General features: G+C 39.4%; 1 protein-coding gene across 1 annotated transcript in view; it reads right to left on the bottom strand.

Annotated features, from left to right (window-relative positions):
• The window catches only part of LOC308372445 (protein NLRC3-like), a gene marked incomplete at both ends in the record, with an annotated part of 49,318 nt that extends 37,111 nt beyond the window's left edge, over window positions 1-12,207 (bottom strand). The window contains 4 exons of the mRNA XM_080847599.1: window positions 9,489-9,605; window positions 10,411-10,473; window positions 10,796-10,912; window positions 12,164-12,207. Coding sequence (XP_080703725.1) covers window positions 9,489-9,605; window positions 10,411-10,473; window positions 10,796-10,912; window positions 12,164-12,207 — 341 coding nt within the window. The remainder of the gene's footprint in view (window positions 1-9,488; window positions 9,606-10,410; window positions 10,474-10,795; window positions 10,913-12,163) is intronic.
• Between the last annotated feature and the right edge of the window lie 1,515 nt (window positions 12,208-13,722).

Consider the following 13,722-nt stretch of genomic DNA (forward strand, 5'->3'; position numbering starts at 1 on the left):
ATATGGGCCTACTGTCAAGATATGTCAGAAAATAATTGGCACTGACCTCAACAGCATTGGGCATGTGTATGAGGCCAGAGCCACACAGAGGGCAAAGGCCATTTTGGCTAACATTACTCGCCCACTACGCTCTCAGTTTTGCCTCTTACCATCAGGGAGGAGGTATACCCAGGGGTGAAAGTAAGCCGGTGCCAGGGGGTGCGGCGCACCGTTAAGAAATTTCAGGGGGGTGCGGCCACCGTTAAGATAAATATAGGATTGATGTTGTAATTTTATTTATTTATTTTTTTTAGCAACTTTCGCTGTTCAAGAAGAAAACTTATCTACCCACTACATGTAATTTTTTACCAGCTCCGATGAAGATAACAGCTTGGCTTGCTTAAAATAATGATAGGATCTCTGGAGCTTGCGTTCCATTTCTATCTGCTGCCCGCGCTTGCTCCGCAGTTAGTTCTAGTGAATTAAGTCGTCTCGACTCTCGTCTTTAAAATTGTGTCAGGGAAATGTTTAATCAACTTTTCTAAAACTGCATTTTTGGCATACTGTGGCAAACTGAGACATGTCTTCGTTCCACTCGGACAAATAATGAATTACACTTCTTCAAATAGGCTGTTCACGCTGTTTGTAACGGGGGCACAGCTGAGCATAGAGCGTATGTCCGCCTTAGTGAGCTACAGGAGCGTAAGCTTGTGATTTAAATATGAGCATGCTTTTCGAAGTAAGCACACATTTTCCTGACACCCTAAAAGTATTCATATGAGCCCTCTCACTCCCTGTAATATTTACATTATCAAGTGCTAAAATATTTACAGTATATCAACTAGACAGCCAATATGAAATGTTTTCAGAAGCTGATTCAGGAAGTGAGAGCTGTGAAGAAAAGCATCGTGGTACAAAAGGATAAAAGAATGCAGAAAAGAATAACCGATCTATTTAAAAGAAAGGACCGAGTTAATGAGAATGAAAATCAGGGAAAAGTCAGAAAAACAGATGGGTCGGTGCATGCAGTCCCTTGCGTGGAGGCAGTGAGTGAGAACGCAAATGTGAATGAGAGTGACTTCGCAGGTGCAGGACCATCAACAAGTGATGATGGGCCTGCTGCAAGTACCGTCCTGTTTGGTCAAAGGAGCAATTTGAACGAATGGTTGTATGCCCAAAATGGCACGCTTGGCTGCATCTCATGCCGTGATGTTAAGTGCCTTGGTGTCAGCGGATCTCGAGGAGTTAATATCGCAAACAATTGGGCAGAGGGTAATGTGCCCCATGTGGCCATTCAAGGACCATGCAGCTGTCATCTCTCCGCCAAAAAATTCATGAGCACAGAGAATCTGAAGCTGTTAAGATTCTTAAAACTGCACAGAAAGAGACCCTTTTAAATATGAATGCCACCAGCCAGGAGTCTGCGTTTGAGGCCACTGCCAAAGTGTTCAGGACCGCTTATTTTGTTGCAAAACATGACAAGCCTTTTACAGATTTTGAGAAATGAATTGATCTCCAAGAATCAAATTCAGTCAATTTAGGTCGCATTCTGCACAGCAAGACAGTCTGTGTTGACATAGTTGACCATGTGTCAACTCAGATGAAACAGCAAATTGTGAGGAGGATAATTGAAAATAAAAGTAAAATTACTGTGTTGGCTGATGAGTCAACCAGTGTGGGGCACAAGTTGACACTAATTGTGTTTTTAAAGGCCAGCGTTGACGGAGAGATGGAGCCCATTGCTTTTCCCTTAGATTTGATTGAGCTGGACAATTTGTCTGCTGCTCACATCAAAGGCAAGATAATGCACTGTCTCCTCAACAATGGATTTACAATGGAGCTCCTGCAGGAGATGCTGATTGGATTTTGCAGTGATGGGGCCAATGTGATGCTAGGAGTGAAGTCAGGCGTTGGGAAGCTGCTCCAAGGTGATTTTCCAAACATAATTCTGTGGCACTGCCTGAATCATAGGCTGGAGCTGGCGGTGGATCAGGCGTTGGATGCCACTGGAGGGACAAAGGACTTCCAGGCGTTCCATGATGCCCTGTATACATTATACAGTCAGTCCCCAAAAAGCATGCGGCAGCTGAGTGAGTGCGCCCACAATCTTTAAATCACATTGAGAAGGAATTGGAAGAGTTTTCAATGTGCGATGGGTGGCCTCCTCATGGCGAGCTGTTAATGCAGTCTGGCATTCTTATGCAGCACTGGCACAGCACTTCCGAGATGCATCGGAAGACAGTACAAGAGATGGCAGAGAGAGGGCCAAATTCCAAGGGCTGCTTTCTAAGTTGTGCTCCATCAACTTTCTTAAAAATCTTGCACTGATGGCTGATGTTCTGAAAGAACTGAAGAACCTCTCTGAAATTCTTCAGAACAGGAAGATCACTCTCCCAAAGGCACATGACATCATGATGACATACATCAAGAGGATTGAAAGTCTAACCAGATATCCTTGACAACATACAGTTGAGGCATGTCAGGCAGAGATAGACATGAAATTCAAGGAAGAAGATTTGAAAGTCGGCAAGTCCCCCATCATTGATTCATCACAGTTCATCCAAGCAGTAGCAGACAGTTTGAATGAGAGGCTCTTCACAACCACTGCCAACAGAGCACAGGCCAGTGTTGCAGCTCAAAGAAAAGAAAGGTACACCACACTGATGAACCAAATGGCAGTCCTTGACCCAGAAAAATGGGATCATGCCAATCCCAGACATGGAGAGGATGAGGTGAGGGCTTTGTGCCATACTCTACATGTAAATGAGACAACAACACACCTTGGATTTGTTGAATATAAGGCAAGAGAAGCATTCCAAGCAACATGAAAAAGTTGTGCATAGCAGTAGACACCCTCTCAGCAAGTAATGCAGACTGTGAGAGGGGGTTCAGCGCGATGAACAATATTATTACTGACTACAGGAGCAAACTGACAACCAAAAATGCTGCAAACCTTATGTTCATCAGCACAATCGGCCCCCCAACCAACCAGTGGAATCCTTTGCCATATGTTAAGACCTGGCTTGCCAAAGGGAGACCAGCAGCCCATTCCACATCTGGCATGGCTCGCCTGCACCCTGAAGAGGACCACTACTTCAGCCCAGTTTAGAATTTGTTTTAAATATTTTGTGTGGGTGGAGGGAATCCACCATTGTGCATGTGGCATGGCTCACCAGCAACCTGAATATGACAACAAGGACTTAGATTTTTTTTAAACACATTTTTTTGTTTCTAGGCCTACAATTTTTGTATTTTTCATAGTTGCTAATCTGAAATGAGTTTTAAATAAGTTTGGATGGAGGGAATCCATTTTGCATTTTTCATGTGGCATCACTCACCAACACCCTGAAGAGGTTAAGTAGGCCTAGCCTACTTGGATTTTTTTTTTAATTGTTTTTTTGCCATCATTTTACCTTTTTTTCAGTCCAGTTCCAAATATACTGAAAATAAAGTAATCACAGTAAAATATTTACAAACTGAAATATTTAGTAGAGTCCTTTTTTCACATAGAATACTTAGGTAGGCCCACAAGAATGTGAAGTAATTAAGAATATTAAAAAGTTATCCATGTCATGATACACATCCACATCCTTAGCTATATATTACTTAATGTTTTATGTGTCCTTTTATATGTGCTGGCTACGTGTTGTAAATCAAATTACCCCTTGGGGACATTAAGGCGAGACACGGCAGGTGAAATATCGATTTTTTCATGCCCTGGTCAAATTTCAGATTTTGGGCTAGTTTGCCTCTTTAACTTGTTATCTTTCATACTACCATAAAGAAAACGTCAAAATTACACATTTAAGTGTCTGTTTCATTGCATTTAGTTCAGCCGCGGCATCCATTTTCTCCTAACTTTACCAAGAATTCTCCCTTGAACCACGTTCAGCGTTTCGTCTTTTTACACGACATCTTCATGCCTGGAATGACTTCAACGCTATGAGCCTCGATCAGAAGGCTGTGTAATCCAAATATGGGCATTTCCTTTCTTTTCAGCAACCAATCCTGACTTTCTGAAGGGATTCATTGGCTGACGGCGCTTTTCTGCTAACGTGATTCGCTCAGTGCCCCACGTGTTGTCTTTAAATGCGGTTTTCTCAAAATGAGTGTTTTTTCATTTTTAGGTACACATTTCTCAGCCTATGTAGAACCTAGGTACACCACACTTCCCAGTTTCACACATAGCATTGTTATGAAGACATCTACAGATGGATTTATTTATAAATTGTTCCTGGCCAGATTTATGGGTCATTTTACCTGGAAATCATGGCGAAAATAGGGTTTTTAAGGCCACGGATAGTATATTTTGATTTCCCAGGTCATAAAAGCAGATATCCTAAAATCCATCTGAGTATTTTTTGTCATTTGATATATAAACAAAATAAAAAAAGAATTTTGGTCCTGGCTTCATCACAGTTTAAGATTCATGTACCTGAAATATATGCAAAAACGTGCATATTTAATGAGATCCAGCATAATTAGCATAATTAAATATGCAACATTCTAAAACTTGTAATACATTTTTTTCTTGTAATGATGTATGTAGTCAACTGGTAAAGTTTCATGGTGATCCCTTGTATTTAAATTTTTTACCCTATTCACCTGCCATGTCTCGCCTTAAAGACTTTCAATCAATCAGGTCATACATTTTAATGTTTACTTTTCAGGGCTGAAGAGAGGATAAACATACATTTAACTACCCGTCTCAAATAAATGTCTAGCTCAAAAGACAAGTCAAACACCTTTGGTACACTTTTATAATTCAAGTGTACTTCAAATTACTGTATTGATGATTGTATTTCTTATGGAAAGTCCTCATTACGACTCACCTCTGAACAGCAGGAACACCTCCTTCTGCAAAGAAAATTGGATGATCCATGGACTGGTCACTTTTCATGGACACACAGCTCGGTACAGGAGAATGTGATCTCTTCTGCTGGATGGAGCTGTATTTTCCACACACACACACACACACACACACACACACACACACACACACAGACACACAGACACACACACACACACACACACACACACGCAAACACACACACACACACACACACACAGACACACAGACACACACACACACACACACACACACACAGACACACATACAAACAGACACCTTTACACGTCATACATTCTGTATACATCAGAATCAGAATCACAATCATGTTTATTGGCCAAGTAAATTTTCATATACACAAGGAATTTGGGTAACGCTTCCTTTTACAGTCCCCTAATAACCAAGTAATTACCAGGTAAATACCTGGTAATACGATTATTTACTAGGTAATAACCATTTAATTAAATACAATTACCAGGTAATTACCAAGTACATACCAGGTTATTACCAGGTATTTACCCAGTGTTTACAAGATATTTTCCTGACTACTACCAGGCATTTACACAATAATTACCTGGTAGATACGCAGTAATTGTATATTGTAGATTTTAAACCCAGTAGTTAAAAATATTTACCTTTTATTTATCTGGTAAATACCAACAAGTTACCTGGTATGTGCCCATTAATTACTTGGTAGATATCCTGCAATTGCATATTGTAGACTATAAACCCACTGAATGTGTCTATATGTGACTTTTTTAGGGTGATAATAACATAGATATTTACCTGGTAATTACCAGGTATTAACTGAAAATGATCACACGCTTACCTGCTAACTACCACTTATTTACGTGGTAGTTACCTAATATTTACCTGGTAAATACCACTTATTTACGTGGTAGTTACCTGATAACTACCACTTTTTTACATGGTAGTTAACTGATATTTACCTGGTATATACCAACTAGTTATCTAGTATTTACTAGAAATATACTGAAAACTACCAGGTATTTATCCAGGAATTATAGATGATGTATTACCAGCCAACCTGTGTTGTAAGTGACAGTGAGGGTATAACTTCCAACTATTTACAAAGTAATTACTTTCTAATTACCCAGTAGTTACAATTTACATTATCAGGTAAAACCTTGTGAATTACCCTGTAAGGAAGGTGGAACTGTACTGTAAAAGGAAGCGTGGTTTGTTTCAATGATATTACCATGTAATTATCTGGTAACTATAGATTATTCTCCTCTACCACCCATCAGGGTGTGTAGTTTTGAACATGGTACCTGGCAAGATCTCCCATATCTCCCTGATAATTATCAGGTAAATATTGGGGTGATATAAGAGTTTTACAGTGTCGTTACCCTGTAAGGAAGGTGGAACTGTACTGTAAAAGGAAGCGTGGCTTGTTTCAATGATATTACCATGTAATTTCCTGGTAACTACAGATTTGAATCCTCTACCACCCATCAGGGTGTGTAGTTTTAAACATGGTACCTGGCAAGAACTCCCATATCTCCCTGATAATTATCAGGTAAATATCGGGGTGATATCAGAGTTTTACAGTGTCGTTACCCTGTAAGGAAGGTGGAACTGTACTGTAAAAGGAAGCGTGGCTTGCTTCAATGATATTACCATGTACTTTTCTTTACATAAAGATACAATGCATTTTGTTACACTCCTTCACACAACCTGTGACAAAAATGCAAGAACAGGTGAACTGTCAAAGAAACTGACAATAAAAGAAGTTAATGATAACCCTTTTCTTTATTGGACAACACAACATTTATGGCGACGAGGATAGTTAAAAAAAGGACTCAAGATTGGAAAATGCAAGATTCATCCAAAATACACTGAAGAACGACACGGATTCAACGTTCAAAACCGACAGTGAAGTCTGCTAGTTGAACGCGTTAGCTAGGCTAGTGCATCGAGATGGAGGACCGCGGAACACCTGCCGTTGTTCCAGTCGGATATGCTATGGCACAGATATCACCTCCAAACCCTTTGAACATGGGAGCTTCAGACTTGTATACGGAATATTCACTTTGGATGGAGTCTTATAAAATTTTCGAGATAGCCAGTGGATCCATTCACAATCCAGATGAGGTGAGAAGAGCTACTTTGCTACACTGTATAGGCACACCAGTGCAACGAATTTTTGCTAATCTGCCTGGTCTGAAAGTGACGTTTGAAGAAGCTAAAACTGCTCTTACTTTTCACCTCGGAGAAATGTTGTTCTAGAAAGGCATACATTCAGACAAAGAACTCAGACTCAAGACGAGACTATAGATGCGTTTGTGAATGCACTCAGAGAACTAGCTAGATCGTGTGACTTCGGAACACTCGAATCAGACATGATAAGAGATCAGATTGTGGGAAAAACGCGAACTACAGAGGCCAGGAGAAGAGACCGCGAAAGTATAGAGAGAGATCACATGTATGTTCAATTTTCCGAGGTGTAAAGTAAGTAGTCAGAGCAGTCTTAGCTTCTTTAAACGTCACTTTCAGACCAGGCAGATTAGCAAAAATTCGTTGCACTGGTGTGCCTATACAGTGTAGCAAAGTAGCTCTTCTCACCTAATATGGATTGTGAATGGATCCACTGGCTATTTCAAAAATTTTATAAGACTCCATCCAAAGTGAATATTCCGTATACAAGTCTGAAGCTCCCATGTTCAAAGGGTTTGGAGGTGATATCTGTGCCATAGCATATCCGACTGGAACAACGGCAGGTGTTCCGCGGTCCTCCATCTCGATGCACTAGCCTAGCTAACGCGTTCAACTAGCAGACATCACTGTCGGTTTTGAACGTTGAATCCGTGTCGTTCTTCAGTGTATTTTGGATGAATCTTGCATTTTCCAATCTTGAGTCCTTTTTTTTTTTACTATCCTCGTCGCCATAAATGTTGTGTTGTCCAATAAAGAAACGGGTTATCATTAACTTCTTTTATTGTCATAGTCTCTTTGACAGTTCACCTGTTTCTGCATTTTTGTCACAGGTTGTGTGAAGGAGTGTAACAAAATGCATTGTATCTTTATGTAAAGGAAAGTACATGGTAATATCATTGAAACAAGCCACGCTTCCTTTTACAGTACAGTTCCACCTTCCTTACAGGGTAACAACACTGTAAAACTCTGATATCACCCCGATATTTACCTGATAATTATCAGGGAGATATGGGAGTTCTTGCCAGGTACCATGTTCAAAAATACACACCCTGATGGGTGGTAGAGGATTATAATCTATAGTTACCAGGAAATTACATGGTAATATCATTGAAACAAACCACGCTTCCTTTTACAGTACAGTTCCACCTTCCTTACAGGGTAATTCACAAGGTTTTACCTGATAATGTAAATTGTAACTACTGGGTAATTAGAAAGTAATTACTTTGTTAATAGTTGGAAGTTATACCCTCACTGTCACTTACAACACAGGTTGGCTGGTAATACATCATCTATAATTCCTGGATAAATACCTGGTAGTTTTCAGTATATTTCTAGTAAATACTAGATAACTAGTTGGTATTTACCAGGTAAATATCAGGTAACTACCATGTAAATAAGTGGTAGTTATCAGGTAACTACCACGTAAATAAGTGGTATTTACCAGGTAAATATTAGGTAATTACCACGTAAATAAGTGGTAGTTAGCAGGTAAGTGTGTGATCATTTTCAGTAAATACCTGGTAATTACCAGGTAAATATCTATGTTATTATCACCCTCAAAAAGTCACATATAGACACATTCAGTGGGTTTATAGTCTACAATATGCAATTGCAGGATATCTACCAAGTAATTAATGGGTACATACCAGGCAACTTGTTGGTATTTACCAGATAAATAAAAGGTAAATATTTTTAACTACCGGGTTTAAAATCTACAATATACAATTACTGTGTATCTACCAGGTAATTATTGGGTAAATGCCTGGTAGTAGTCAGGAAAATATCTTGTAAAAACTGGGTAATTACCTGGTAATAACCTGGTATGTACTTGGTAATTACCTGGTAATTGTATTTAATTAAATGGTTATTACCTAGTAAATACATCTTATTACATCTTATTACCAGGTATTTACCTGGTAATTACTTGGTTATTAGGGGACTGCAAAAGGAAGCGTTACCGGAATGTTCTGATGTTTAGTTGCTCTCAATGTACTTTAACTGAAAATATGTAGTACATCACAACAGTTAAGGATCAAATAAATAAATATAATGTACGTCCCTGGGGAGATAATATAATAATAAATATAATACATTGTCAACTGTTCATTAAAGTGACGGCAAGGGGGAAAAAACTGGTCCTGTGTCTGGTGGTTTTGGTGTGCAGGGATATGTAGCGCCTGCCAGAGGGGAGGAGCTGGAACAGATTAATTCCAGGGTGTGAGGGGTCTGCAATTATTTTCCCTGCCCGTTTTCTGGCTCTGGTGGTGTACAGGTCTTCTACATATAATGTTTACTTATCAGGGCTGAAGCCCCAAAACAAATAATACATTGTTTAAAATAAAAATAGAACTGCCCATCTCATATGAATATCTAGTTCAAAAGACAAGTGAAGCACCTTTGGAACACTTTTATTCTTCAGGTGTACTTCAAATGACTGTATTGATGATTGTATTTCCTATGAAAAGTCCTCATTACTACTCACCTCTGACCAGCAGGAACACCTCCTTCTGCAAAGTTAACTGGATGTTTCATGGACTGGTCACTTTTCATGGACACACAGCTCGGTACAGGAGAATGTGATCTCTTTCGCTTGATGGAGCTGTATTTCACTCACACACACGCACACACACACACACACACACACACACACACACACACACACACACACAAACACACACAAACACACACACACACACAAACACACACACACACACACACACACACACACACACACACACGCACACACACACACACCAAAACAAAGCTATCAGCTATCCTATTTTGGCCTGCAATCATCTGCCATTACATGTCATGCAATTTCAAGGAATATTCCTGAAAAAAAAAAAATTCAAGGGAAAGTATCTATTTGATTTAGAACATGTCCACAGTGTCATTTTGAAGATCTTTCTTTAACTCTTCATTTACTGATGAGGCCATTTTGATTTGACCAGCAAAGTCCGATATGACAGGTCATCCTCTGGTCTGTCTCATACTGCCACCTTCTGCCAATATGGTGGTACAGCAATGATCACTACAAAAAACAATTTTAAACCTAGAAAATGTTCTGAAATGGTTCTCAAGATAATTTCCATGATTTCACCCTTAATTAGGTTTGTGACAATGCGAAGGCATACATCCTCATCAATCAATCATATCAGTGAATGGATTTTGTCCGTCTCCTTTAATATCTAGATACAAGATAATAAAGAAATATGTAGAACTGCCCATCTCATATAAATATCCAGCTTAAAAGACAAGTCAAACACCTTTGGTACACTTTTATACTTCAGGTGTACTTCAAATGACTGTATTGATGATGGTATTTCCTGTGGAAAGTCCTCATTACTACTCACCTCTGACCAGCAGGAACACCTCTTGCAAAGAAAATTGGATGATCCATGGACTGGTCACTTTTCATGGACAAACAGCTAGGTATAGGAGAGTGTGAACGCTTCTGCTGGATGGAGCTGTGTTTTCCACACACACACACACACACACACACACACACACACACACACACACACACACACACACACACACACACACACACACACAGACACCTTTACACGTCATACATTCTGTATACATATAATGTTTACTTATCAGGTCTGAAGACCCAATAAAAATACTAAATGGTTTAAAATAAAAATAGAACTGACCATCTCATATGAATATCTAGTTTAAAAGACAAGTCAAACACCTTTGGTATACTTTTTTATACTTCAGGTGTACTTTAAATGACTGTATTGATGATTGTATTTCCTATGAAAAGTCCTCATTACTACTCACCTCTGACCAGCAGGAACACCTCCTTCTGCAAAGTTAACTGGATGTTTCATGGACTGGTCACTCTTCATGGACACACAGCTCGGTACAGGAGAGTGTGATCTCTTCTGCTGGATGGAGCTGTATTTTCCACACACACACACACGCACCCGCACAGACACACACACACACACACCAACACAAACACACACACACACACACACACACCAACACAAACACACACACACACACCAACACAAACACACACACACACAGACACACAAACATATTCTGATTATTGATCCAGGCATTCTCCAGGCATTCTAATATTTCTTTCAGGATTCTTTTTTTCTCCCTGCATTCACATGTGTCACTTTTTTCTATTTTGTTTTTTGATTGTTATTTGTTGTTCTCATTTTATAATATTTATTTTTTGATTAGAAAATGTGGTAGTATTTTGCATGTAGTTTGGGAGAGTTGTGAACAATGTGTGTAAACAAAATACCAAACTGTTGAAATGATTACCACATTTTTGTTTAACTGTTGGGATGTAGACATTTTAAGGAACAGCTCTGTTTGATTGAACGCCACTTGAGACCTGGTAAAATTGGTTGGGAAGGAATTCTTATACCTGTTGGTGTTCATCAGCTAAGCTAAAACTATAGATGGGTAAGCATTTTTAGAGATTCAGTTGGATTCAGTTTCATTCTGCTTTCAGCTACTGACTTAGAAAACAACCGTGCAAAATATCTGATTGAGAAAAATGGCCTTTACATGAATACAAATGTTCTCATCGCTGATTGGTCCAGTTACTACGCACTCCTGCTCTACTGTGGGTTGGGTTCTACTTTCGGATAGGCTGCCAAATGAAAACAAAAAACCCTCAGTTAGCTCTCATCCAATCAGCTTTCGTTGCCAGGCAGAAATCATGCTAACAGGTTGTTTCCCTCACACCCACAGATACTTGTTTATTCTGCCTTAATTTGTACTTAGTAACTTTCAGCTTTCAAATAGCTAATTAAAAATAATTATTGTATCATTATTATTATTATTATTATTGATAGTGGTGGTGTCAAAAGGGAAAAACTCAGAAAGTAATAGTCATCCAATCAGCTTTTGTTGCCAGGCAGAAATTATGCTACTTTCTACACAAATTAAGTGATACAGCAGGAAGGTGATTCACAGACATTTATTCTGCTTTTAGTTTTGCATAATGAAGTCTAAATGGTCTTAATGCCCATCATTACCATTTACATTGTTTTACTTATTTTATTTATCTAAGCTGATGAATAAAGATTTACTACACCAATTTACAAAAAAAATATAAATAGACATGTAAATAAGCAAATAATACATTATATATTATTATTGTTGTTGTTGTTGTTGTCATACCCCTTAGGCTCATAACCATGGCTCTCTTCTTCACTGGAACTCATTTTGGGGCAAATACACCCCTTTTCCTGGGATATCCCTCTCCTGGTATTACACTGGAGAATGGGAGAGAAGGACATACATACACAGAGTGTCTCAAAGTGTCAGCAAAATTAAGAAAAGGGACCATATTATTCCAATTCTCAGGTCCTTGCTGGCTCCCAGTTAGATACAGAACTGAATTAAGATTGTGACATTCTGTCTATAAGTCACTAAATGGTCAGGGTCCTAAACATGTATACAGTATATACCGTATATGAAATGTTAGCTGAATATAAAGGTCTCTTAGATCTGCAGGAGCTGGTGACTAAACAGGGTGAGATGGCATCACTGTCCACTGCTTGAACCAGCTCCCAATGGGGATCAGATCTGCCCCAACTCTAACCTGTTTTAAAAAGAAGCTCAAAACCGCCTTATTTTCCACTGCCTTCAATGAATCAGTTGGCTTTATTTTTCTTTCTAATACTTGCACAGAATCTGCACCTTTATTTAACTCCCTCTACTTTAATCTACTGCCTATTAATGATTAATTATTCCTAGGCTCCTGGTTGCCAGATAAGAATGTGAACACAGCTTGCGACCGCTAGGGAAGTAAGCAAACAAACTGGACCAACACAGATAATGTTTCATTCTCCCCAATCAAAAAGCCTTGGCATCCTTTTAATAACACACATGTGAACACACGCTAATGTACTGCTATAAGTCATACCGCAGTAATGTGAACACACGCTACTGCGATCAGTCATACCGCAGTAATGTGAACACACGCTAATGTACTGCTATCAGTCATACTGTAGTAATGTGAACACACACTAATGTACTTCTATCAGTCATACCGCAGTAATGTGAACACACGCTAATGTTCTGCTATCAGTTATACTGGAAGAGCAACTGGTTCTTATCTCGGCAACAACCAGCATTACAGAAACTACAAGTTTGACCTGAACACGATTACTCTATACCTAACACTGACGTCCAAATAGAGTTACGTCACTCGTGCCCATCTCATGTAATCTACCTTATCGAATAGAAACCATACAGGCCTAACTGTTTTTAAAAACTTTATTCAATTGTGTGACAATCAATGGATGTGGTCACATTTTGGACCAGGACCATACCCTTTTTTATCTGTGAGACTTTTAATGATTTTTCATTGAATCTCATGGATGTTCACTCCCAATAGCATAGTATAATAGTTACATGTCCATTAGACTGCTGTGTGGTGTGTGTGAGAGACTGCCATGTTCACACTGTGTGGTCCACTATGGCCTCATGCACACTGGCTGCGTTACCTGTTGGTTTTCATGTTGGCGCCCATGTTAACAGGTTAAAGCACACTGCCTGTGTGAGACGCCCATGTTAACAGGTTAGAGCACACTGCCTGTATGAGACGCCCATGTTAACAGGTTAGAGCACACTGCCTGTGTGAGACGCTCATGTTAACAGGTTAGAGCACACTGCCTGTGTGTGACGCCCATAGTAACAGGTGAACTCATGCACATGGGTAATAACAGGAGACC

The sequence above is a fragment of the Sprattus sprattus genome (assembly GCF_963457725.1).
Source record: "Sprattus sprattus genome assembly, chromosome: 11".
NCBI classification, from domain to species: Eukaryota; Metazoa; Chordata; class Actinopteri; order Clupeiformes; family Clupeidae; genus Sprattus; species Sprattus sprattus.